This window comes from Phoca vitulina, unplaced genomic scaffold, assembly GCF_004348235.1.
Source record: "Phoca vitulina isolate PV1807 unplaced genomic scaffold, GSC_HSeal_1.0 scaffold29, whole genome shotgun sequence".
Taxonomy (NCBI): domain Eukaryota; kingdom Metazoa; phylum Chordata; class Mammalia; order Carnivora; family Phocidae; genus Phoca; species Phoca vitulina.
Window position 1 is genome coordinate 9677504 of NW_022589732.1, and position 27930 is coordinate 9705433.

General features: G+C 38.2%; 2 protein-coding genes and 1 long non-coding RNA gene across 14 annotated transcripts in view; 1 reads left to right on the plus strand and 2 right to left on the minus strand.

Annotated features, from left to right (window-relative positions):
- Nucleotides 1-1226: 1226 nt before the first annotated feature.
- Nucleotides 1227-13566, plus strand: HNRNPH3 (heterogeneous nuclear ribonucleoprotein H3). Of its 7 annotated transcripts, none has more exons than XM_032423665.1 (11): nt 1227-1338; nt 1576-1748; nt 6989-7123; nt 7645-7783; nt 8301-8485; nt 8941-9027; nt 9341-9456; nt 11021-11156; nt 11920-12015; nt 12093-12185; nt 12323-13566. In XM_032423665.1, exons 3-11 carry the CDS (start codon nt 7012-7014, stop codon nt 12397-12399), a joined length of 1041 nt encoding a protein of 346 aa, XP_032279556.1. In that variant the 5' UTR covers nt 1227-1338; nt 1576-1748; nt 6989-7011; the 3' UTR covers nt 12400-13566. The 7 variants fall into 7 exon arrangements, with proteins under 7 accessions (XP_032279556.1, XP_032279557.1, XP_032279560.1 ...); XM_032423666.1 differs by having other exon boundaries at nt 8301-8440; XM_032423669.1 differs by lacking the exon at nt 1576-1748 and having other exon boundaries at nt 1255-1338.
- Nucleotides 13567-13899: 333 nt separating this feature from the next.
- Nucleotides 13900-16059, minus strand: LOC116644260. The gene is made up of 2 exons (XR_004301724.1): nt 14724-16059; nt 13900-14503 (listed from the first exon to the last, which is right to left on the minus strand). It is a non-coding gene; the product is annotated as an uncharacterized LOC116644260 (long non-coding RNA).
- Nucleotides 16060-16402: 343 nt separating this feature from the next.
- Nucleotides 16403-27930, minus strand: part of RUFY2 (RUN and FYVE domain containing 2) — a 44652-nt gene continuing 33124 nt past the window's right edge. For 5 of the 6 annotated variants that reach the window (XM_032423632.1, XM_032423629.1, XM_032423631.1 and 2 more), the window contains 4 exons: nt 27548-27642; nt 20437-20485; nt 16670-16747; nt 16403-16577 (listed from right to left, as the gene is read on the minus strand). In XM_032423632.1, the coding sequence (XP_032279523.1) occupies nt 16434-16577; nt 16670-16747; nt 20437-20485; nt 27548-27642 (366 nt within the window). In that variant the 3' untranslated portion in view covers nt 16403-16433. Of the gene's footprint in view, nt 16578-16669; nt 16748-20436; nt 20486-24414; nt 24482-27547; nt 27643-27930 lie in introns of those variants that run through there. The other variant, XR_004301723.1, reaches the window with a different exon arrangement.

Sequence of the window (27930 nt, forward strand, 5' to 3'; positions counted from 1 at the left end):
TGTCTAAAGCAGGTTTGAGGGTGAATTAAACCATGACATGGAAATGTCCAGTATATGCAGGTAACTGGCCTCCTGCCTCCACCCTACACATCTGAGATCTCATGGGGTAAAAAATTTTTCAAGCTTCTCCACTGCTAACAGCCCTTATACCCCCTCATTCCACCCCAAGGGCTTCCCAACGTCTGTAGTACAAAGTACAAGGTCTTTGGCTAGATATTAAAGGCCTGCAACCTAGTTTGGTCCACATTCCAACCTACAGGAACATCCCTGTGTTCAAATTCATTTCTTTCCCTCCCTTGCACTTCATAACGGTTCCTACATTTGCACTTTAACTTGCTTTGATCTCTTTACCAAGACCGTCCTGCACCCTTCCCACAGAAATTTGGCTTGCATTTTTTTTTTATTAAAAAAAAAAGCCATAAGGTGTCACTAAGGACCTTGGTGGTAGGCCAGCACAACCCAAAAGTATTAGGTGTCACTTGTACGTGCAATTTTCAAGAATGCAAAGCCCTATTTAGAAAACAACCCGAACTCCTCAGTCACGAGTGCCTGATTTGTCACTGAGGTTATACAGAGATGAAACTAACAAACAAAAATTAACAAATGAACTCAATAGGGAGAACAAACTGGTGGCTGCCAGAGGGAATGGGTGAAATAGGTATAGGGGATTAAGAGGTACACACTTCTAGTTATAAAATAAATAAGTCACAGAGATGAAAAGCCCAGGATAGGGAATATAGTCAATAACATTATAATAACATTATATGGTAACAGATGGTAACTACACTTTTCCTAATGAGCACTGAGAATAGAATTGTCCAATCAATGTTGTACGCCTAAAACTAATATAACACTGTATGTTAATTATACTTCAATAAAGACAAGTGGAGAGATGAAAAGCAAGAGAGAACAGGAAGGCACAAGGAGAAAGCGAGTAACTTTCTCCTGGGACTATCAAAGGGGAAATTGAGAGGCCTCAGGGGAGGAGACCCGCTGGTGGGGAGGGGGGCGGGGCCGGTGCCCTAGTGCCGCGGAAGGGAAGGAATCCCAGACCAAGAGCCAAAATGGGGGTCTGGTGGACACTTCTGTATCTTTGCGGGGGGGGGGGGGAACACTTATTTTTACTGCATAACACAAACCTGACAAGAAAAGCCCTCCTCGCATTTGGCCGCCGAACCACGTGGCATCCCTTTCCTGCAGGTGACGCAAGGGTATGGGTGGGGCCTCTACGGAATTTGTTCTTGGTGCGGACAGAGAATCGAACTTCTCCAAACCGCTTCAACACACACTGGCAGAACTACTACTGTCACTTCACATCCTCCCGGAGTGGGCAGAAAGGTAGGCTCTAAGCATTTAACAGTTTTACAGTAACCCGCGTCTTTTTCTAACGGGACCAGCTCCGCTACTTTCCACTGCTTCCCCAACAAACAGGACATCCCATGAGCGCGCAAGCGCACTTCTTGCTTAAGCGCCAAGGCGGGATCGAGGCTCTTGTCTCGCGAGAGTGGGGCCGTCGGTCTTCGTTGCTCTCGCCCCACCCCCTCCTTCTCGCTCGCTCTCTCCCATCCCCCCAAGCCAGTCGCTCTGCTGCGCAGCTCTCTTAGCGGTTGTCGCTGGTGGAGGCGGTTGGAAGAACCGTTGTGGCGAGTGCTACACGAGACGAGCGACTTCTTCCTCTTCCCGACCGGCCCCGCGAGCACCGGAGTTGGCGTTACTGTCGCCCGACAGGGTATCTGAAGTAAAAGGGGGTAGGTTGGGCTGGTGGTTTCGAGAGCGGAGTCGGGAGAAGGACGAAAGAGAGACTGGGAGGGGGTGGGGTGGGGGGGGAAGTGTGGAGGTCGCCGCTCGGAGGCGGCCAGACTGCGCCTCCCAGGCGATCTCCCACTTCAAGGAGGGCGGCCTGCCGGGGGGAGGACTTGCTCGGGTGAAATTCAGTGGACGAAACTGAGGCCCGGAGTGGGGGTCATCCAGCATTTCCCCTCTTTCCGTGCTGGTTTGGCCTCCGCCATTTTGGGTACGGTGGCGCCGCCACCTCGGCTTCCCGCCCTTCCCCTCTTTCTACTTTTTGCCCCTGAGCTTCCGAAAACTGATTTAGAAGGCCGGGGCGGGGGGGGGGGGGGGGGGAGGGGGCCCCCGGAGGGGGGGGGGGGGGGGAAGAAGGGGGGGGGGGGGGAGGGGGCGGGGGGGGGGGGGGGGGGGTCTGGGCTGGCGGGCGCGCTCCCGATGGAAATGGCGCCGGATGGGCCTGGCCTCCCACCGCGGCCTCCCTTCCTCCGCAGTCTCGGCAGGGCTACCAGGGCTGGCGGGACTGCGAGTGACTTCTGACGCAGATTCCCAAGATGAGAGAGGCTGGAGCTGGGGGAGGAAAGCCAATGGCGACGAAGGCGCTCAACTCCCAAATCCAGGACAAAGGAGGCAGTCGGCCTCCTTTGTAATTCCGCCGCCCGGTGGCGAAGGTTTTAAAGCCAGGCTTGGCTGCCGGACGGAGAGGTGGCGGGGGTGGGGCGGGGAGGGGCGTACTCTCCTTAGCTCTCTGGTCTCTAGGGCAGCTAGATAAACGAAAAGTCTCCGGGGAGGAATAAAGGACGCTTAGCCGGCCCTTATATTCCAGATTTGGAACTTCGAAAAGAGTACGTACTCATTTTCCAAAGGGTGTTTTGTTTTTTTTTTTTCTTCTCACGTTTATCTTAAACGTAAACACTTTGTGGGTAAATGTTTCGTAAGCAGTAAGCGGGTGACTTATCAAATAGGAATGTGAAATGGGCATATTTCAAATAGGTCGTTTAGGACCAGTGAATTATAATAGCTTCCTGAACTTTTGGGCGGGGGTGGGTGGTTTAGCAATGGTTTTGTGCAGTTTGGCACATACTGGGTTATAATTTAAGTAGGAGTTTTACCTTTGGGAAACAGTTGTTAAAACACAATTAGTGATGGTGATGGCATAAATTTGTGTAGCAGTTGAGTTACTGAGTTTTCAGTATTAAATCTCCAAAGGTTACATGTTGTGCAAAAAGGGTGTAGAAGTAAAATACATCGAAATACAGTTAGCGTTTATTTTACTTTTGGTAGCTAAGCATGTTTTTTTAGTATAGGACTGTGGTAGTATTTTGACCCAGAAAATAGGCCTACTCAACAAAAAGACAAACCGAAAGCCCAGTCCTGTGGTGGTGTGATGATTTTTGGTCCTTAGAACACAAGAGAACTGGGTCTGTACTTTTCATTGAGTAGGGTACAAAGTGACAGGCAGCTTGAGAGTAACAGTTTCCAATAATAGCTTTGAGTCCTTACAAGAACTCTATTACCTACTTCTTTCAGCTTTAAAAAACAACCTTCCTGTTGTTGAAGACGGTCTGATTTTTAGTAGCCTTTGAAAAAAGTCCAGTTTCCTGTAAAATAGTACCTCATAAAACCGCTTTCCTGATTGGATTACCCTAGAAACCTTTTTCTGTCCTCTTTCATCTGCATCATGATCTGGAAATCCATCTGATTGCCTTTATATTTTTAATAACCAGGTTATTTTTTTGGTGTTCTTACTTTGGTAAACAAGTGGCTGAGCTGCAGTAGGTGATGGTAACTTTGTTTTAGAGAAGAACTCCTTTATACATTTAGACTTCACCTCCCTTTAGGTATTAGTGGTGTGTCTACTTTTTCTACTGGAAAATTTAAGGAGCAAGCACATTGGAAAGGGGAAATGATGTAAATTTTTCATTCTAGTTAGACATATCACCACTTTTTGCCAAAGTTTGAAGAACATTCTCATTTTTTTTAGGACCAGCTGGCTACCATTTATAAAGTTATTTATTGGTGCATCACACCCTAACTTTATGTATTATACTTCAGAAGATAGTAGTATATGCCTCTGTGTTACAAAGGAATTCAATGTTTCATTTGACCTCTGTTAGGTGCTTAGCAGCTTTGAGATACAATTCACATACCATAAACTTCACCCATTTAAAATCATACCGTACATGGACTTTTGTGACTGGCTTCTTTCACTTAGCATAACTTTTAAGAAATGAAACTCCTATTCAAAACTGACTACAGTTATCTTAGTTCAACTGCTGGTATTTTTATTTTTTATTTTTTATTTATTTATTTTTTTTTCAAAGATTTTATTTATTTATTTGACAGAGAGACAGCGAGAGAGGGAACACAAGCAGGGGGAGTGGGAGAGGGAGAAGCAGGCTTCCCGCCGAGCAGGGAGCCCGATGCGGGGCTCGATCCCAGGACCCTGGGATCATGACCTGAGCCGAAGGCAGTCGCTTAACCAACTGAGCCACCCAGGCACCCCTACTGCTGGTATTTTTAATTGGTGCTAACACTTGGCAGTCTTAAAGCAGAATTGAGATTAGTCATGACATTGTTGGAAAGAAAGGTTGAGATGGATTATCCTGAATAATTAGTAAACTCTAGGTAGTTTCCGGGACAGCTTTATTAATGTACTACAGCAGATTGTCTTTTTGTATGCCTTCAGAGTTTGTCTTGGTTTTGTTTTGTAAGTAGAATTCTAGAATCACATTTTGAGTTTTGAAGAAGTCTAGTGTGGCTTTAAGTTGTGTACTCTTAATACATGTGCGGTGGAAAGTCATCCTGTATAATAGCTTGTCTTCCGAATCTGGTTAATTTTTCGTCAACTTAAAATTGCCTTAATAGGATAGTGTGATTTTTATAGACTTAATATTTTGTTTTATATAGGTCTCTTTGGTGTGGACTGATGCAAAAACCAAAACTAGTTTGCTTGCTGGTGTTTCTTGGAAAGGGCTAAATTTTATAGTAAAGATAAGTCAATTTCCATCCTTTTTTGTGTTTGTTCCCCAGTGTCTTTACAATGAAGAAAGAAATGGGCTAAATGATAAAAAGCATCACACTGTCTTTTCACAGCAGATTAGATTGGTTTTGCAAAATACTAAATATTTTTCATGAGGAAGTAACATGTGATGTTACCTCCTCTCCACTTTTTTCTTCCATTCTTGAATCATCCTTTATAGGGAAGTGTTTTTGTTTTGTTTTGGTTTTTTGTTTTTTGTTTGTTTTGTTTTAAGTTTTTGGGGCGTTTTTTTGTTTTTTAAGATCTTCAGTATGTCTCAACTTTTTTCCCAGACTCAATCAGGGTGTACTTTCGGGACTACTCTAGAACAGTATTTTTTATCTAGCTAACATGTTATAGTAAACATTTCCAAAAATCCTCACCCCCCCCCCCACCTTGACAAATTCTATGGAAGCAAGCCTAAGTTGACTTTGGAAACAACTTGTAACTATCTTTACTTCTTTTCAGGACTGGGGATAGTTTTCCATCCTTTAAGGTTCATTTATTTTGTTTGTGGTATATTTCAGTAGTTTTACAGGAGGGTCCCTTAAAATCCAGTAACAATGGCTACCATTGAATGATTACCATGCTGCAGACTAAGCATTATAAATAAGTCTTAAAACAGTCTAGAGAGGTATGGGCACCACTGTTATATTTTAGAGCTGAACACAGAGGTTAAGTTTGTTTAATCAACCAGCCAGTGAATGGCAGAATAGGGATTCAAAACCAGTTTCTCTTTCTCCCTCTCTCTCTCTCTCTCCCCCCCTTAAAAATGCATATCAATTTTAGGTGCCTAAAAATTAGTTGTAATGTCTGATAAAATCGTAGTCTTCCCACTTTGGGTCTCTATGTCTAGAGTGACTGCCAGGATTTTTAAAACAGCAAAACAAGTATGAAAGGTGATTCATATGCAGAGGTATTTGATTAATAAACACATTCGGAAATTTTCTACCTTAGGTTATTTTAAATGCACGTATTCTAGGAAAAAAATTTTACTCTTTGCAGATGCTCCCCCTAACAGTTGGAGTGATATAATTAGATGGTGTGAAATCAAGTATTAGTGAACACTGTTACGAACTATCTTGAAGCGTAAAGGAATCAAGTAAACAAATTGTCTTGTTTACAGGGGAGGAGGTGGTGAGGGAAAGGTTTGAAATACTCAGGTGAGTAGGATTCCTACAGCTGCTTAGTGAAATTTGTAAGATCTGGTAAGTTTTTGCAGCTGAAGGACTTCTGCATTAGCCTCCTTAAAGTGTTCTGGAATTATAAAAGAAAGGACTGTTGTCTTTTGGGAAGGGAACTGGGTGTGGATGGGTTCTTTTTGGAGGGCTAGGAGGGCTTCTCACTGTACCCTAAAATACTTTTTGAATGTGAATGTATTACGTTTTTTAAAATTTGTGTTTAAATGTAAAGCAGTGAGTGAACTGGTTTTGAATGTACTATCTCCAATAACTTCCCAGTAGGTAGCTTCAAAAAACACCGGTACTGTTGGAAGGCATTCACTTTTGAGTGGACTTTTACCTCAATTTTAAAACTCACCCTAATTAACTCATTTTAAAACTTGCTTTAGAGGAGTGTTTAGATTTACTTTAGAGAGAGGAATTTTTCCTCCTTCAAAAACAATTTGATGTGTTCAGAATTAAAAGTGCATCTAAAAAGTTAAGACTTTGTAATGCCATTTTTCTAACATCAGAGAAGTACTCATTGACCTTTTGACTTAGGCTCTTGCTGTGAGTGGACAGTGGTGCTATGTGCAGCTTTTGAGTAATTAAGTTTTAAAGAATTTACATGATGATTCAAATGAATAATAAGTAAAACCTGAAAAAATGTGAATGAAAATTTGAGAGATGAGGAAAAGACTAGAGTTGATATCAAGATGACAAGAAATAGAATTTGAAAACTAATATTGTAATTGTGTAAGCTTTCTTAAGATTGGGCATTATATAAAATTTGGCCCTTAGAAATTTGGTACTTTTTGGAGGGGAGGGTCAGGTATCACTCACTTTTCCCAGTCTTTTTGCCTACCTCAAAATGGGAAGGTGTCATGCCTTTGAATTGTGGCATTGTCAACAAGCCATATGTTATATTTCCTGTTGTGCACCACTGAGCGATGTTTCTTCAGTACCTGTAGCAAGAGTATATTTTGATTGACTGCTTTATGTGCTTGTTTATTTTTTATAGCATTTAAATCAAACGTTATTGAGATGGATTGGGTTATGAAACATAATGGTCCAAATGACGCTAGTGATGGGACAGTACGACTTCGTGGACTGCCATTTGGTTGCAGCAAAGAGGAAATAGTTCAGTTCTTTCAAGGTACCTCTAGTATTAGTCAAAGTTTAGTAGTATTTTAATTTTATATTTTTATTATATTACTCAGTTTTTAATTTGTAAAACCCATTTGTTTCGGGGACTTTTGAGTACGGTATCTTGGTTAATGTATTAAGTTATGAAATATGCTCCAGTTAATACTGAATACAGAATGTGTAGAATATGTAAAACCTAACTAATGTGCAGTAAGCTTAATTGAGAATAATTATGTATGATGAAATGAACCATGAATTATATGGAGCATAGTTAAATTTGATTTAGCTTTTTTAATGTAATATAGGTGAGCTTTTAGTGTGTGTAATTTAAAAAGACTGGTTGCAAAAAAATATGTAATCCAGTAATATTTGAAAAAATCTTCCGCTTGTATTACGGGGTGATGGGAAACTTAAGCTTTTTTGTTTTGTTTTTGTTTTGTTTAGACTTGTTTTAAATATTTGATTCAGATGGGAATGTTTCAGCCTTTAACACTGTTCCCCTTGATGGGGTTATTTGTCCTTGGGTTAAAGGGTTGGAAATCGTGCCAAATGGGATAACATTGACGATGGACTACCAGGGGAGAAGCACAGGGGAGGCCTTCGTGCAGTTTGCTTCAAAGGAGATAGCAGAAAATGCTCTGGGGAAACACAAGGAAAGAATAGGGCACAGGTGGGGATGGAGAGTTTGGGATGGTGTTAAATTTTTATTTTTTGGGGGTTGTGGGTCACTATTGCTTAATGGGGGGGTTACAATAACATTTTTCTGGGGTAGTTTAAAAGAATTGATAATTATCTAAATTTAACTTGGAAACTACAGATTTGGGTGGGGAATTAATGCTAATAGTTTGCTTAAATTAAAATTAGATTGTTTCCATTTCTCTGTAGGATGTTGTTGATAAATGCTTTTGTATAATCAGCTATTTTCTCTAAACACCTATTATGTACTAAAGGAAACAAGCTAAAAATATATATTATATGAATTATTTTCAAGTGACTAATTTGTCTATGTAAAACTTAAATATTAACTAAGTTTGTAGGTGTAAAAAATGTTAATTTATGGTGTATTTAGGCAGTTTAAATTGGGTTATGTATCTAGATGTAGAAAAACTTACTGCATTTTTGCCCAATATCTTATTTATTCTAATACATTTACGCTGAAACCTGTACCTTAAACCATTTTTAAATAGGTATATTGAGATCTTCAGAAGTAGCAGGAGTGAAATCAAAGGATTTTATGATCCACCAAGAAGATTGCTGGGCCAGCGACCGGGACCATATGATAGACCGATAGGAGGAAGAGGGGGTTATTATGGAGCTGGGCGTGGAAGTATGTATGACAGAATGCGACGAGGAGGTGATGGATATGATGGTGGTATGTGTATCTAATGAACAAAGGTTCTGTTGTCATTTTCTTAATGTTCCTGACACTTTGTCAAGAAATATAGAAATGGCAGTAATTTCAGTACCTACTAGGTTTTAAAACCTGTTCATGAAAATATGGATTCCCGTGGCCAGCTATGGGACTTGATTGATGCACATATTGGCACCTAGAGAAGTTATACAGAAATTAAAATGAAGATACTGGCATATTTTGACACTTTTTGTTTGACATCAGGATGAAAGTTAATTTTGATGTCTTAAATGTATTCTTTTGAGTTTTTTTTATTTCCACCGAGTGTTACTGCTTTTTTTCACATGCACTAAGTTGGGAGTTGTAAACTTGTAATAATAAGAACCAGACTGCTTACCAGAAAATGATTTTATAAACTGGATTATAAAATTTATCTCTTGAAAGTGTATTCATGTATTTCTCATTAAATTACACAGGTTATGGAGGTTTTGATGACTATGGTGGCTATAATAATTATGGCTATGGAAATGATGGCTTTGATGACAGAATGAGAGATGGAAGAGGTAAATATTAAAGACATACTCATTTTTAGGTGAATGTTAAGTATTTGTTTTACAACCATTTAGTGGTGATAAAAGGTGACTTGCATGAAATCGTCAGCTCGAGCATATTTCAGAACATACCTGTGTGGGGCTTTATATAGATGTATACTTACAGGTAAATTCTCGATTCAATGTTTAGAACTACTAAGATTAATTGGTTGTCAAAGAAAAAGGTATAAATAGGAAAAGGTATGTGTAGGGAAGAAGTGTTTTGTTGAAATGCTTTACTACATGTATCAATAGTTTATAATCTTTGGAAATTTTATTCTCTTAGGTATGGGAGGACATGGCTATGGTGGAGCTGGTGATGCAAGTTCAGGTTTTCATGGTGGTCATTTTGTACATATGAGAGGATTACCTTTTCGTGCAACTGAAAATGACATTGCTAATGTGAGTAATTTTAGTAATTTATCAGTGATTTTATATTTTATCTGGTATCTAGTTTTGAAGCATTCTTAATGCTCTCATGTTTTTCTTTATAGTTTTAATGTCAAAATCCCTTTAATAGGAAATAGGTACATATTCTTATCTTACTGGTTGACGAATATTTTTTTGTCCATTGTATGCTGACTTATCTGGGACTCAAGCAAGTAGAAAGTTGTATTCATAAAGTCCAGTTAAGAATTTAGTGAAAAGATTGATCAGCATAGAGTGGAGAGGACTGGAAGATAATTGCCCTTGTGTCAAGTTTTGAAAGTGGAAAATATAAAAAGTGAATAAGATTTAGTTGTTTGGTTCAGCTTTGTAGCTACAGCGTGATTAGAAATAGGAGCTGTGAAAATGATGGGAGTAGATGCTGTTGCTGTTTTGAAACTGGTCGGTTTCAAATTGGTTAGAGTATCTGCAAACTTCAGTCCATGTGCATCTAGTCACACCCATTCATTTACCTGTCGAGTAGTTGCAGTAGAGATCCAGTGGCCTACAAAGCCAGGACTATTTACTACGTGGCTCTGAAAGAAATTTACCTATAGATCTTACTGGGAACTGATTGGTCCTAAGTTGCAGGTACCTTTTAGGATTCCTTTAACCTGATTAACTTGTGATTTACAACTAAGTGATATATTTTGGAGCTATCCATGTACAGTTTGTGTCAGTTTGTCAAATTCCATTGGTCTGAATCATAACACCTAAATTCTCTGCACATGTTTCTAAGTCTCTGGTGACCTATTTATCCTTCAAACAGTAATTTTGAAATATCTTTCTTGGGAGGAGTGGGAATGGAGGAGTTAACTTCTCCCTCTTAGTGGTAGGGTATGAGACGTTTTCATTTATTTAGTGAACTATGCTTTGGGTTAGATTTTTATTATTAATTTTTTTTAGTCACTTAGCTTCCCCCCCCTTAGCTTACTTTATTTAAATTATTTTAAAAGGTTTTATTTATTTATTTGACAGAGAGTATAAGCAGGTGGAGCAGCAAGGAGAGGGGGAAGCAGGCTCCCTGATGAGCAGGGAGCCCGATGTAGGGCTCGATCCCAGGAGCCTGAGATCACGACCTGAGCTGAAGGCAGATGCTTTTAACGACTGAGCCACCCAGGCATCCCCACGTAGCTTATTTTAAAGAGTTTCTTTGCATTTTCCTCTTAAGTGCATTAGTTTATATTTCCAGAACCTTTGTAGTTGATTTGTTAGCTTTTGCAATACAGGGCAGTAAAAAGGTTTGTTTTAATGGATGAGGGAAAACCAAAGTATGTGGTAATTTACTTTGAATAATCTAAATAGAAAAATTAGTGGGGCACCTGGGTGGCTTAGATGGTTAAGCGTCTGCCTTCGGCTCGGGTCATGATCTCAGGGTCCTGGAATCAAGTCCCACATGGGGCTCCTTGCTTAACAAGGAGCCTGCTTCTCCCTTTCCCTCTGCCTGCCGCTCCCCGTTTGTGCTCTCCCTCTCTCTCTCTCTGGCAAATAAAATCTTTTAAAAAAGAAAAATTAGTAATAAGTGTTTTCTTTTGTTTAGTTCTTCTCACCACTAAATCCCATACGAGTGCATATTGATATCGGAGCTGATGGCAGAGCAACAGGAGAGGCAGACGTAGAATTTGTGACACATGAAGATGCTGTAGCTGCCATGTCTAAAGATAAGAATAACATGCGTAAGTGGTATCCTTGGCTTGCTGTCTCGTTTCTTAGATGTGAACTTGCTTATAAAATAACATTTGTAATTCCTTAAATGTAAGATGTTACAGGGTCTGTAGGTGACTCTTGGCAGTCACTGGGACCTGAAGCCATATGGCCTCTAAGATGGCTTTCCAGGGGGTTTTTTATTGAAGAGTTAATTCAGACTCAATACTTGACAGGTTATCTGAGCTCAATTAAAAAGGGAAAATAGGCATATTACTTGGCACTCGCTTGAGTTCCCATGCCATTTGCAAATTACCACTTTTTAACCCATCCATTAAGTTAGTTGGGTAAGTTATTTCTACATGCCATCAGAGCTATTTTAAGCCATTAAATTTTACCCTGACCAGTGATTCCTAAATCTGGCTACACACAAATCACGTTGTAGTCAGTAAATAAGTTTTCATGGACATTATTTTCATGATTCGAATTCATTTCTTTGGACATGGAATGTATTTTTAAGAAGCACAGTAACTGGTTCTAAAATAATGAATCAGCCCCTTTTATAGATGAGGAAACGGAGGCCCTGACCATGTTTTATGTGTTTAGTGTTGTGCAGTTTGAACAAAATTTGGTAGGTTAGGTTTTAGCCCTACCCGGCATTCAATTTATCACTCCACTAGGAAGTATATGAACATACTTTCAGGCTAATACTAGCACAGGTTAATATTCGCTAATTATCCTTTTATTGATAAATTTTGATCCATCATTCCTTCCCTATTACTTTTTGTCTTAAAGAACATCGGTACATTGAACTCTTCCTGAATTCTACTCCTGGAGGCGGTTCTGGAATGGGAGGTTCTGGAATGGGTGGCTACGGCAGAGATGGAATGGGTAGGTAAAGTTTTTAAAATGATCAGAGTTATACACTTAGCAAACAATCTCACACTTTTTTTTTTTCCTTTTTAAAGATAATCAGGGAGGTTATGGATCTGTTGGAAGAATGGGAATGGGTAACAATTACAGTGGAGGATATGGTACTCCTGATGGCTTGGGTGGTTATGGTAAGTGTCCCTGGTTACTGTGGTTTGATTTGTTAGTCCCCATGTGTGTAGATACTTTTAAATTCATGTATTATCTTCAATGAAGTATGCGCGGATATTTCCTGCTAACAAGTTTTGTTTTGTTTTTTTTTTTTAAGGCCGTGGTGGTGGAGGCAGTGGCGGTTACTATGGGCAAGGTGGCATGAGTGGAGGTGGATGGCGTGGCATGTATTAAAGCATAACCACCAACATAAAAGTCCTGACAACAGCGTCTGGTCTACTAGACTTTCTTACAGATTTAATTTCTTTTGTATTTTAAGAACTTTATAATGACTGAAGGAATGTGTTTTCAAAATATTATTTGGTAAAGCAACAGATTGTGATGGGAAAATCTGTTTTCTGTAGGTTTTATTTGTTGCATACTTTGACTTAAAAATAAATTTTTATATTCAAACCACTGATGTTGATACTTTTTATATACTAGTTACTCCCGAAAGATGTGCTGCTTTCATAAGATTTGGGTTGATGTATTTTACTATTAGCTCTACAAGAAGTAGTGTAGTGTAATTTTAGAGGACAATGGTTCACCTTTGCATAAACTACAAGTCTTATTAATAAGCAGACATCTGGAATAGAACTTGGAAAATAGTGTAACTTTTTTTTCTCCTGGACAATACTGTAAATATAAAAACCTAAAGATGAGTGTAGGTGGCTTCAGGAGTATAAACTCAGCTAATTTCTATTTTAGTCATTCTTTTCAAATGTCATTTATCCAGGCAAAGCTCTGAAATGTTGAATATCTTAAGAGGTATCTGGATTTCTGAATATTCATAATTGTGTTACCTGGGGATGAGAATGTTGGAAGTTTAAATTCTAGCCCTAGATTTTAGAATAAAATTCACTCAGCACTTGACTGGAGTACCAAAAAATGTTTCCAAAAAAGTGATAGTTGTAAGTGATCTCAGAATGTCTTAGACTAGGTTAAGATTCTCAGTGACATGAGAATTCAGTACAAGAATATTTACTGTGGAGTATAATTCACACAGCTGTATTTTCAGTTTTCCTGCCCAATAAAGCATATGGTTTTTCAGTAACTGTATAAATGACTAAACAAATGTAAGAGACAAGTCCATGTGATAGTTTTAATTAAAATGAGTCCTGGAAGTTGGATTTTACATTTGATATCTGTTTGGAGTTTTAGAGCCATTGTGTTAAAAAATATTATATGTAGCAAGGAAAAGGTGCTTTTTACTTTTAATCCCTTTGATCAATATGGCTTTTTTTTTTCCAAATTGGCTAATGGATCAAAATGAAACCTGTCAATGTGAATTCAGTTATTGACCTTGTTACTTGTTTTTGCTAGAAATGTTATTAATGTAATAAATATCAACGTGGGAGATAATAGTGTGGCCTCTGTCCTAGAATGCTTTGTGTTGGTTACTGATTGTAAAATTGGTAGAAGATACTCTTAAGTGAACATTAAAGTGACACCTAAGGAGTGATTTCTACTGTTAGAGAAGGAAGTTGTGTTAGCTTAAATGGAACTTACCGGCTCAAGCAGTGATCCATTTTAATGTTTGTACCCCTCCCTTAAATTACCCATTTAAATATTAGGCTCATACCACTTACCTTTTTTAAAGATCCTATGTGCTTTTATTTTCCTAGGACCTGCCCTATTAAAATCTAAGTAATAAAGGTATAAAAAGTTACAAATGCAAGTTGCCCTTTGAAAGGCTAATTTTTTCATATCTTTTATTTGGTTTATAAAATTCACATTTTAAAACATTGCAGAGTAGAAGAATTACAGTCACAATTCCTTGGCACCATGATAGCATTATTATGGTAGTACTGGCTAGACAAGGGAATGGTATGTGAAATTCATTAAGATAAATACTTTCTATGAGGGCAAATCTTGAAGATTAGAAAGTGTAGGTTCACAATACAAACTGGAAGTTTTATAACAAAATCCAACATTTAGTATAAATGGCTTTTAAATAAGAGCCCAAACTAAATGAAGCAAATTGTATTGCTGTCATAAAAGCTTGACTACAAAAAGCCCCAAAATCAATGGTGATTAAACAGGAGTTTTGAATAACAATTTAAGGGGGGACTGAAAATCATGGTTTTATTTGTTGAATGAAACCCAGCTTTGGAATTTAAGCAAAATCACATTTTAAGATTTGTACTAATCACAGTAATAAAAAACCTAGTATTTGAAATTTCATTTGCTTATTCTCATTTTTAACAATCATAAAAATGTTACTCATCCCATCAATACAAAACAGTTCAAGAATATAATTCTCTTGACAATATTTCTGTTGGCATTCAAGAAAGACCACCTAGGGGCGCCTGGGTGGCTCAGTTGGTTAAGCGACTGCCTTCGGCTCAGGTCATGATCTCAGGGTCCTGGGATCGAGCCCCACATCGGGCTCCCTGCTCCGCGGGAAGCCTGCTTCTCCCTCTCCCACTCCCCCTGTTTGTGTTCCCTCTCTCGCTGTCTCTCTCTCTCTGTCAAATAAATAAATAAAATCTTTAAAAAAAAAAAAAAAGAAAGACCACCTAAAAATCTGTACAGTTCTAACTGAAGACTTCAAAAGCTAACTGGATATGGAGAAAATAACTCCTCAAAATACTGGTTTCATACTTTGGCAATTTAGAAAATTAATTTTGAACCCTAGTGAAAGTATATATACTCTGAGGAAAGGATCCTGCAGAATAAGTTACCCCGTCTTAGGTGGGAGGGGGGTGGACATGATTAATTCACTAAATGTAATGCTCCTAGGGAGTAACCAAAGATTCCTATCTAACCTGCTGGGAAGGTTCACAGACTTAAAGTGCATGGCTGAAGTTAATATCGAAGGGGGGGGGGGGCGAAGATCTCCCAAGTGGTGATGCTGTTCAAAGGATTAATTATACAAGGGTAACATTTTACATATTCTTGGTGTGCTACAAGTATGGTAAAACGGGATTAGTGTTTATTAAGTCTTTCATGCTTGAAACAGATCAAGTATTTCATGGCAGGGCTGATACTTCACTCTACACATAACTACAGTAGTGGATCACTACATTGTAATGCTTCCTAAAAGTTACTGGAATGGAAATAGAATAAAATTTTTAATTACTCAAATCCTATCAAAGGCAAACTATTTGAGGTTTCGCCTTTAATGCTTAGAGGAGAATCAATCAGGAGCCTGTAATCGCTTGCTATTAAACATTTTTTTTCTGGGGATGGATTTTTTTCCTTTTTAATTTGAAGAGGTGTGAGCCCTCCCTAAAAAAGTCAGCAATTTGGCGAGTCAGGTGTAGCATATGGAAAGTTGTGCAAGTAACTTAATGTAAAAGGCTGGTTTAACTTCCTTTCAAAATAAGGAAAAAGTTAAGGTAAAATAATACCTCTTTAACCTACTATATCTGAAAAGTATCAATAAATACACTGATCAGAAGAAAACCAAAAGGAAATTTTATAGAATAAAGTAATTGGCCTTTTCTAATGCAAAATGGGCAAAGGAAGTGGGGCAGAAAGGACAAGTAATTAAGGTTGAAACCTTAGCAAGCTAATGAAAAGTCTGTTGAACTGGAATATTAATACTTGTAAAAAGTTCAATGCATTTCTGATCTTTCTGAGAACTGTGAAGCTTTAAAGTGCATTAAGAAAATTACAGGCACCATCAAATACCAACTTGACAATATGCAGAATAAAAGAATCTGAATCCCTATTTTTAAGAAGGCCTTTACAAAATAAGGCAAATGTGTGTTAGCTCTGCTATCTGGCCTTTCTGGTGGCTTTATAAGTTACATGATTATTACATCAATTAGGAATTAAGCAAGTTATTTTATTTATTTTTTTTTTTTTAATTTTTTTTTAAAGATTTTATTTATTTATTTGAGAGAGAGAGAGAAACAGCATGAGAGGGGAGAGGGTCAGAGCGAGAAGCAGACTCCCCACTGAGCCGGGAGCCCGATGTGGGACTCGATCCCAGGACCCTGGGATCACGACCTGAGCCGAAGGCAGTCGCTTAACCAACTGAGCCACCCAGGCGCCCTAAGCAAGTTATTTTAAAGCATGCCCTGTTGAAAGTTCTTTTTGAATAACAATGAGCTATTCTACAGCTTCTAATTCCCATGAACTGAATACATGGAAGATAAAACTGGTACCAATACAGTCTGAAAGCTGCTTAAGAAGGGCTATCTAAATACATCATGTACATGGTTCATACATTAACCGTTCATTGTAGGTACTTTCATACATAAGGACTTAATTCTGGAGTCTTACGGCAAATTAGATGAGCATCTCTGGATCAGCAATGCGTGACAGGAATCACAAACCCGTACTGGCTTTGGTGAAGAAGGCAAAGGCAGTTCATTGTCAGAGCAAGCATTACAGAAAATTTCCCCACAGTTTCTACAGTGGTGCTATTAAATGGAAAAATCAAAGAAAAAAACTGAGTTAAATTAGAAGCCATGTTTGCATCAAGTCCTTGGGACTCACTTCCTAGCTCCCTTACCTTTCTCTTAGAGAGTGAGAATTCCTTTTCACAAAGTTTACAATGTGTTGCTTCTTTGTCCTTCAACCAAACCAGTCCCTAGAAGGAAGAAACACGAATATTAATGCTCAAATTGTTAACACTTTAAAAATTACATGTGAAAACATTTTCAACCAAGAACACCTTGTAGGAATAGAGAGAGAGAGGACTTGGAAATGAGTCCTTTGAGAGATACTGAAATAGTTGGGAGAATGAATAAGTGTGGGATTTGCTTCAAAATAATCTGGGTGAGGAGGAAGGGATAGGGGTTGACTGTAAATACAAGATAGGCCATATACTGTTAAATATTGAAACTGGGTAATGGGTTAGTTTTTCTCTGTACAACTGTTTATGTTTGGACATTTCCATTATAAAATGTTTAAAAATTAATGGGAATTTTCTTTAAGGAATAAAGAGCCTTAGCGATTATCTAGTCCAACAAAATTTAAGGATACATTTTCACTATGAAATGCATATGAGTTTGGCATTATGTATACCATATACCACAGTTAAGTCCTTAAAATTTGAAGAGAATTTGGAAATCAGATGTTAGAATTCATTATTTTAGAGGAGATTTCACCTTAAATTAAGTCTTACATGGCTATTAATTTCCCTTAAATTCTATAACAAATGTAATGGCTACTGTGTAGATGAGTAGAAAACATATGTATTGTAAGTTATTAACAGGTGAGAGTGTGACACCTGAAATTTCTAAATTGACCCATTCTTAACCCATCTAAGATCCTGGCTAGGAACACTTTTTTCCCTACAAAAGCAGTTTTGTTAAATGACGCCAGTTTTATATGAGAAGACCCAGGTGAAGGAACAGTCTTCAATGCTTCTGATTAATCTCATCACATGACTAAGCCACGTTGCTGCTGCCGAAGAACCAAGTACAGCTGACCCTTGAACAACTGGGGGTTAGGGGTCCCGAACTCCACATCGACAAAAATCTGCATATAACTCTTGATTCCCCCCAAAACTTTATATTTAATAACCTGTTGACCAGAAGCCTTACCAATAACAGTTAACATATATACTGTATATGTATTACATGTATACATATACTATTTTATTCTTACAATAAAGTAAGCTAGAGGGGAAAAAAAACCTGGACAGCTCATATCAGACACACCAGTAAAGCGACTTCCCAAATGTCCAAAAGCCTAATGGAAGCAGCTTTGCTTCCTGCCAAGCTATGGGATCATGACCTGAGCTGAAGGCAGACAGTTAACCAACTGAGCCACCCAGGCGCCCTATGCTAGTGTTAAGTTGTATTTATACAGTTATATACATGGTATGTTTCATAATGAAAATTTTACAGAGCTTAAATAATGACAGTTGGGCAGACATCCCTACCCATCCAAAAAAATGTGAGAGCGAAATAAAAGGCATATACACAGATGCACAAATTCTTAAAACCTTTATCTTTTCAACTCAGCATTTTCCAGGAAGCTACCAAGGGATGCATTTCCCAAAACAAGGGAGTAAACCAAGAAAGAACTTAAAGGGTTCAGGTAACAGGAACCCTAACATATGAGAAGGATAAAAGGAATTCTAAGAATGGCAGCAAAGGAAAATGTCAGGACAGGGCTGACCAGACCAGACTGAAGCAGGAGAGCAAAGAACTCCATGAGGGATGACTCCAAGGAAAAAAGAACGAACGAAATAATTACCTGATTCATTTTGCCATGGGAAAAACTTTTTTTTAATTTTATTTATTTGAGAGAGCTTGAGGAAGAGAGAGCACAAGCAGGGTGAAGGGCAGAGGGAGAAGCAGACTCCCCACTGAAAAGGGAGCCCAACATGAGACTCAATCCCAGGACCCCGGGATCATGACCTGAGCCAAAGGCAGACACTTAACTAAGCCACCCAGGCACCTCAACATGGGAAAAACTTTAATCAAGAAGCATGTTAGGGGAAAAAAATAAATAAAAATAAAAAATAAATCAAGCAAGGGGTGCCTGGGTGGCTCAGTCGTTAAGCGTCTGCCTTCGGCTCAGGTCATGATTCCAGGTCCTGGGATCGAGCCCCGCATCGGGCTCCCTGCTCCGCGGGAAGCCTGCTTCTCCCTCTCCCACTCCCCTGCTTGTGTTCCCTCTCTCGCTGTGTCTCTCTCTCTGTCAAATAAATAAATAAAATCTTTTTTAAAAATAAATCAAGCAAGCAAGCAAGCAAGCAAGCAAGCAAGCATGTTAGGGGTGGGGTGGCTGGGTGGCTCAGTCAGTGGAGCATCCGACTCTTGGTTTCCGCTTAAGTCATGATGGAGCCCTGCGTTGAGCCTCGAGTGTTCAGTGTGGAGTCTGCTTGTCTCTCTCCTTCTGCCCACCCCTCCCCCATTATCACACCCTCTCTCTCAAATAAATAAATTTTTTTTTTTTTTTTTTTTTTTTTTAGATTTTATTTATTTGTCAGAGAGAGGGAGAGAGAGGGCACGAGCAGGGGGAGGGACAGGCAGAGGGAGAAGAAAGCTGCCCACTGAGCAGGGAGCCCGATGCAGGGCTTGATCCCAGGACCCTAGGATCATGACCTGAGCCGAAGGCAGACGCTTAACCGACTGAGCCACCCAGGTGTCCCTAAATAAATAAATCTTAAAAAAAAAAAAGAAAAAAGCATGTTATAAAGGTGTTTGAAGGTATAAGAAAACTGAAATGCTCTAATACAACAAAACTTTTTTTAAAATTTTTTAAAATTCAATTTAGTTAACATATAGTATATTATTAGTTTCAGGGGAAAGGCAATTATTAACTCCAAAAGAAAAAAGAAATAGTTCAAGAAAGAAAATATAATCACAACAAACTACATGGCCCAGCAAAGAGCAATATTTAAATAGTCAAAGAATATATAGTAAATGAATTCCATGAAAACTTTTAATTATATTGGGAGGACAATGAAGAGCAAACAGACCAGGGTGAGAGTAGGCAAAACTCCTCATCCACCATGTTAACCAGGCCATACAGATAGGTCTAAAATAGGTCTTAAATAAATGAGTGAATAATATATACTGCCTATTATTTAGAAATAGTGGGGTAAAGCCAGAAGGAACGACTAAAAGAATCGGAAGTCGCCCCCTTCAGGTGGCAGGAGCTAGGGTGGATGAGGGACAAGGGGGTGAAGAACAGGAGACTACTACTTTTTTTAATTCTTTCTAGCACTACTTGACTTTTTATTTTCATGTAACACTTCGCTAAAAAAACAGAATGGGAAGCTGTGTGGTAGAAGGTAATCTCACTGAACTACTCACAGAGAGACCATTTCCTCCTATGTTGTAGAAGGGATTCTTGCCTCCAGACGCATTCAGAACCATACACTGAACCACTGTACTAATCACTTTTCACACATATTAACCTCAGTATTCAAAGCAACCCTGGGCAAAATCCTCTGCATGTTTCAGAAGCCATTCAGAAGAGGGAACAAACTCCATGAAGGGGGGACTTGTTGATGGTCAAAACTACTAACAGACCAGCACAGGGACTCAAGGACTCTCAAAGGCAGTTTCACTCCATCAGGCCATGCTTTGTAGGAAGGTAGACAAAGTTCTCTCCAAGGTCATTTCCAGTATGATTACTGACTGCTTCTAGAGGCATAACAGGGAGGAGCTGGATCCCCATCATCCCTGCTCCCTGTTCGGTGCTTCTGCCTCTATACATCCTGGGACTCAGCACCTCAGGTGTATATAGGCTTTACCTTCTAGTGGGGACTCACATATAGCTCTACTTTCCTACTTGAGGAAAACACTTTCTACTCACCTGCAATGCTTTGTTGGCTTCTTTTATATCTTCTATTTTAAGTTTTGATCTGAAAAGATTACAAATGGGTCCATGTTTCAGTAAATATATTACATCTAGAACATCTAGCAATTCATTAAGGTATTGGTTTTTCATAGGATATAAAACCGTATATACTACAGGATTCTAATGATCTTCTTTGACTAGTGGGATTATATTTTATATTTTCCTATATTCTCTAAATGTCCTAAGCAAAAATGTCCTTTTTAAATTTAAAAATTGCTTTAACAAAAGAATACTGGCATTTTCATGTGGTTGTGACAATATCAGTAAACGCTGTCATTTACTGTGGGCTCACAGTGCACCAGACTTCATGCTATATGACCTTTGCATGTATATGCTCATTTAATCTTCAAAACAAAAAAACCTATTTTAAAACTTTTTTTTTTTTTTTAAAGATTTTATTTATTTGACAGAGAGAAACACAGCAAGAGAGGGAACACAAGCAGGGGGAGTGGGAGAGGGAGAAGCAGGCTCCCCGTGGAGCAGGGAGCCCGATGTGGGACTCGATCCCAGGACCCTGGGATCATGACCTGAGCCGAAGGCAGACGCCTAACGACTGAGCCACCCAGGCGCCCCAAAAAACTCACCTATTTTAAAGATCAATCAATCAATATCAATAAAGTGAGGCCTGATGAGGTTTCATCACTCGCAACAGGTCACAGAGGTAGTAACTGGGGAAGCCAGGATGCAAACCCTGGTCTTTGTGACATTAAAGCCCATGCTAGCCGTTATACACCCATTTCTCTACCAGAAGCAAAAGAATGGTAAGAGTGGGAATATTAAGGAAAATAGAATTGTGATACTTTTCACCTTTTGAAAATACATGTTAATGAACATGCAGATTATAAATAGCAATAATTATCTGTGATCCTACTACCCAGAGAGGATAATCTACATGTTGATGATATGTGTATATTTTAAATTTAAATTCAATTACTTAACATAGCGTATTATTGGTTTCAGAGGTAGAGGTCAGTGATTCAGGCGTCTTATATAACACCCAGTGCTCATTACATCATCTGCCTCCTTAATGCCAATCACCCAGTTACGCCATCCCCCCGAGTATGTGTATATTTTAAATAGAGTCATCATTTATATAGTTTTCCATAAACAGCTCTTTTCAGGTATTAATATATCCTGAAAGGCTGAGAGCTACTGACTTGTCATTAAGTATCTGCCACATCATTATGGTAAAATGGTTACATGGTAAACCATGAAAAATATAAAGTAGTTTATATAATTATCTACTGCTGAACTTTCAACTTATTTCAAATTTCTCGCCACAAAAATTGTTCATTAAAATTGGAATGACCAAAATATTTGTATTCTTTTTCTTAGGAAAACAACTTAAAAATGAATTTAGTGGATCAAAAGGTATATCAAGTCTCTGCTCCTGAGGCAGAACAGTAGGAAACTGCTTCATACTACAAGCGCTCCTTGTTCCAAGACCAAAAAAAAAAAAACCAAAAATGTTAGTTTTTTATCTGGTTCACATACTTCTACCGTGGGAATAATCAATGTAAAACTACACAGATTAAAAATACAAACACAATAGGGCGCCTGGGTGGCTCAGATGGTTAAGCATCTGCCTTCGGCTCAGGTCATGATCCCAGGGTCCTGGGATCGAGTCCCGCATCGGGCTCTCTGCTCCTTGGGAGCCTGCTTCTCCCTCTGCCTCTCTCTTTCTCTGTCTCTCATGAATAAATAAATAAAATCTTTAAAAAAAAAATAAAAACACAATACTAAAATTTTCTTGGCTAAATTCACATCTACAAAATGTGCCTGAAGAAAACTGACACTGGGGGGAATAAGAGCCAAAGCAGTAACTGCTACACAGAAAACCTGAACATGGAATAAAAGTAGCTTAATGGCATTTGCTATAGAGATCGTTATGGAAATTCACTGGCGTTGCTATATTTCTGGTTAAAATGCCTTTATTCACAAATATGGACACTGGAAATATCGCCCCCTCTGATACAAGTTGCCAAACTAAGCTAAAGAAAGGAGCAGCAGTTCCAGGGCCAGTAAACACAATGTGCCAGAACATTTCCTCTCGGTACGGAGGAAACAGAGGTCTGTATCGTTCCTTTTAATTAGCTTTTAGAAATATTTAATTGTGTAAAATATTTGACCATGGCATGAAAACAGCATAGGGAAGGGCCAAGATAAAACATGAGGCTATAATAAATGTGATACAATCGATTATGACACTATAGGAAAAACACCCATAAATGATACAGTCTCTGATAATCCTGAAACCTCTGCTTTGAGGAAAGAAAAAAAAAATCTATAGTTTTCTTTACATGGAAAGAATATCTTTTACAGAATACTACATTTGGAAGAGTCCTGGAAATTTATTTTTCTTTTTTTTTTTTTTTTTTTAAAGGTTTTATTTATTTATCTGAGAGAGAGAATGGGAGACAGAGAGCATGAGAGGGGGAGGGTCAGAGGGAGAAGCAGACCCCCCGCCGAGCGGGGAGCCCGATGTGGGACTCGATCCTGGGTCTCCAGAATCATGACCTGAACCGAAGGCAGTCGCTTAACCAACCGAGCCACCCAGGCGCCCCTGGAAATTTATTTTTCTAAACTAAAAATTCTTCTTCTTGGAATTTAAGCCTTGATGAGGATAAGAAAAAAGCTGGTTATCATCCTTCACATATTTTAAACCCAGTCATTATAATACAGACATATTAGTTTAGATTCTCTTCCTTGAATATTCCATCCTAATATTTCATGTTCCACATTTTCTTCAAATGTGAACAGCTCACTTTCATTTTGTTTAATCCTAATTCGTCTCTCTACAACATAATTTATTCAGAATAACATTTAAAACCTTTCAAAATTTATCAAAAATTCTTTTTAAGAATCCTTTAATAAGAAATCAGTAAGATTAGGGCGCCTGGGTGGCTCAGTTGGTTAAGCGACTGCCTTCGGCTCAGGTCATGATCCTGGAGTCCCTGGATCGAGTCCCGCATCGGGCTCCCTGCTCGGCAGGGAGTCTGCTTCTCCCTCTGACCCTCCCCCCTCTCATGTGCTCTCTCTCATTCTCTCTCTCAAATAAATAAATAAAATCTTTAAAAAAAAAAAAAAAAAAAAAGAAATCAGTAAGATTAAATACTTCATTAGTGAAAGTATTTTTCTAGTTAAAATTAATCATTTACATTTAAAATCACAGGTTCAGAAAGTGAGCACTAGAAAGTAATTTTCACATCCAACCTCATCTGACAAGAAAACTGATACTCTAGTTGTGATAACCAAAGGTACTGTGCTAGGGGTTTTCACATGCTTATTCTCAGTTAATTAGAAAAAGAACCCTTTGGGGATTTTATAACATTCCATTTTACAAATGTGGAACTGGGCTTAAAGATGTTAAATAACCCTAAGTCACGAAACTAGTAAATGGTAGAGGAATACTTATTCCTGTGAGTGATACTAATGAATACTAATTTTTAAGTTTAATCATAACTTGAAAACACAGTCTTGCATGGTTCTTTCTGAAACCTGTATTTTCCCTTTTAATAAAATTAAATATGGTTCATATTATTCCAAATGACCTTTATCCTCCCACTCTGCATTTTAAATAATACCCAAATGGACTATATAAAGCCTAAAGGCTTCTGGTAAATTAGAAGCAAAGATTAAAAAGTACTGATCCAACCTCAGTCCCTCCTCATCAATAAATTTTTAAAAAGATATTCATCACCCTGTGTATTATGGAGGAACCTGATAGCTTATAATCACAGGAGCCGGAGGATGAAGAGGAAGAATAAAAGTCTTTCACAGATAACCTGGTGTGGTATGGGAAACCTCACAGGGGCCGCTGTCTCTCCTCCAGCCCTGATAAATTATTCTCACCACTCAAGAGGACTACGGTTAAGAAAGGATAAAATGGGGGGGGGGGGGAGAAAGAAAGAAAAGGATAAAAGGAGTTCTTACTCAAAGCTGGTCCAATCCATGTCTTAGAGACTATGGCCCCAGAAACAGCAGATGAAAACTAATAAATCTGTGCCATAACAATTCAAAGATTAACAAGGAAAAAACATATGAAAAATGAAGTAAAAAGACAAAAGACAAACAGAAGATGTACAATGTGTACAATTTTTAAAATCCCCTAAGAAAAAGATGAGCAACCAAAAATATGCACAGGATATGAACAGGCAGTAAACTATAAACACAAAAGGAACACTAATAAATATAGACGTTCAGGGGCACTTGGCTGGCTCCGTCCATGGAGCATCCAACACTTCATCTCGGGGTTGTGGGTTTGAGCCCCACGTTGGGCATAGAGATTACTTAAAGAGATAAATATAGATGCTCAACTGTGCTTATGGTTAAAGAAATACAAATCAAAACAGTAAGATTTTCAACTATCAGACTGGCAAAAACATTCTCTCCTACTAATATTGGAAATATTGAAGGGGTCTAATATTGGAGATAGAGGATAATTTGACACTACCAGAATTTTTTTAAAGCACATTCTTTTTGGCCCAGCAATCACCTTTAAGGAACCTACTCTTCAGATATATTCATTAAAGTGTATCAAGATATATCAACACAAGCATACAAGGATTTCACAGCATTATCATTTATAAAAGAAAAAAAATTAGAAAGTTTAAATTATAGCACACCCATCCTATGGAACATCTTGATGTACTGATTTGGAAAAACCTGTTCTAACATATTCTTAAGTAAAAAAAACAAAGAAACTCACAAACTTCAGAAGAACACGCATACAGCAGTTACAGAGGAGGTAGGCATGTATAAAAAAACTTAATAAAAAAAAAAAACTTAGTCAAAATAACCCTTGAAAATTCCTTAAATAGCCCATAAAGTTCAGTATAGATTGTTGAGTATGTCCAATCTTGAGCAGTAATTTTCATGCAAACCAAAAATTGAGAAACAACAAACTAGACTAAAGGAAAAAGGGGAAAAAAGTGAATTCAGAGGTGCCTGGCTGGCTCAGTTGGTAGAACATGCGACTCTTTAAGTAGGCTCCACGCTAGGCCTACTCAATGCAGGGCTTGAACTCATGATCCTGAGATCAAAACCGGAGCCAAGATCAAGAGATGAATGCTTAACCGACTGAGCCACCCAGGTGCCCTGAGCGTGCAACTCTTGATCTCAGGGTTGTAGGTTTGAGCTCCACATTGGGTATAGAGATTACTTAAAATCTTAAAAAAAAAAAAAAAAAAAAAAAAAAAGTGAGGAATCGGAGGGTATCATGCTAAGTGAAATAAGTCAGAGAAAGACAAATATCATATGATTTCACTCATATGTGGAATTTAAGAAAACAAACAGATGTACAAAGGGGAAGGGGAGGTAAAAATAAGAACTGAGAGGGAGGCAAACCATAAGAGACTCTATAGTTAAGAGAACAAACTGAGGGCTGCTGGGGGGGGGGGGGGCTAAATAGGTGACGGGGGTTAAGGAGGGCACTTACTGGGATGAGCACTGGGTGTTGTATGTAAAGTGATGAATCACTAAATTCTACTCTTGAAATCGTAATACTACACTATATGTTAATTAATTTGAACTTAAATAAAATTTAAAAAGTGAATTCAGCTATCTAAACATTAAAATGATTATGCCTTTAATAAACTATACAGTTTTTAGCACTGCGTGGGAGATGGGTGGAAGGTTAATATACACATTCCCCTTTTACTATTCTAATCTGTTTTAATATTAAACCTTTATGATCTTAAATGTAAATATTATTTTTGTTGTGGGGATTGTGCACTGCTGAGTCCTTGGCACTTGGACTGGCACGTAATACAAGCTTAGTATTTGTCAAATGAATAAATGGGAAATAAGGTAATAAGCACTTAGCATAGGGTCTAGGTCAAAGTGCTCATTAGGTGAATGCCAGATTAGAATTGAAATCTTGCTTATTAGACTCACAATGTAAATTGTTCTTTGAATTTATAGAAACAAAAATAGCTTTATCTTTTCTTTTTTAAAGCCAACTCTACCCCGAATGTGGAGTTCAAACTCATGACCTCCAAGATCAAGAGTCACATGTTCTACTAACTGGGCCACACAGGCACCCCAACAGCTTTATCTTTTTGAGAACTAGTATTTCCTTTTGTGGTTTTAGTGAACTACTCTCCTATGGCCTTAGAAATTGCTCTCAAGATTTCTTAATGGAACTTCATCTTTAGCAATGAAGTCTCCTTTCCAGTTACAATTTCTATTGAGTTTGTTACAAATGATATATACGTACATATATGACTAATGATATATGATAAGATATTCACATATAAATTTGCTTTGAGGTTCACTAAGGCTCACTAACTTTGAGGATTGATACTTGGGAGAGGGAGGAAATTGTGCTATTTGAATTTTTAACCATATAAAACATCAAAGGGGTTTATACAGGTGATAAGATTATGGGCACTATAGCTTTCTTTTACTTTTCTGTTTTTTGGTGTTGTTTTTTTTTAACATGGCAGTGATACATTCAATACTAAATTAAACCTTCCGAGGCTTATCCCAGATACTTGGCAATATGTTCAATCAGGGCACAAAGATGAAGCTGCTAACCCAAAACACAGACCACATGGAACAAGGAGGAAGGTGAGAAAGACAGAACACTACTTCTTCTTGTCTTTCTAGCAACCCAGTAACACTTGGCTGCAACAGAACCAACCACACTGTATGGAGTTAAGCCCCAACTCGAGCATAAAACTCTCCACTTCTCACAATGTTGGCTCCCTCTCAAAACAGTCTGAAAACAATCTCTCCAGGTATTTTGGAAATTTGGTTTCTGTTGCTCTGGGGAAAATATATTAAATGAACTTCTGAATTCTCTAATTTGAAGAAATGAAACAAGAGTCTTAACTTTCATCTACTGGATAAGCATTTAAAGTTAAAATGTATTAAACTGAACCTAACTTTTAACAAAATCTCTCCAATCCAGTCTTGCATGTTTATCTTTAAGGTTTTTGGTTTTGATTTTAATAGTTTATATATTTTTTTTCTATATTTAAACTCTTCTGCCTACTTGGTTTAGCACACTCCTACCTTTATAAATGTAAATGACTATATAGATGAAGGAAAAAAGAGAAATTACTCGCTAAGTTTGTTGCCAAGTTCTTCAAGAGCTTGCTCCTGTTCATGATATATTTTTTTCAACTGCTGATTTTCATCCTGGATGTTAAGGAACTCCTTCAAAACAATAAAAGACAGAAAATGCAATTTAAAAGAAATAAACAAGAAACTCCCCATTGTATATATACCAATAATTAGGAACATATATCCTTTAGCTTTTTATAAAAAACAGAACTCTATGTCCAAGCTCTTTCATAGCTGTTCCATCAACTATCACCTATTTCCCATTCATTTAATCTCCTTACTGGTTTTCTTTTCTTTTAAGATTTATTTATTTATTTATCTGGGGGGGGAGGGGCAGAAGGAAAGAAAGAATCTCAAGCAGACTCCCCAGTGAGCACGGAG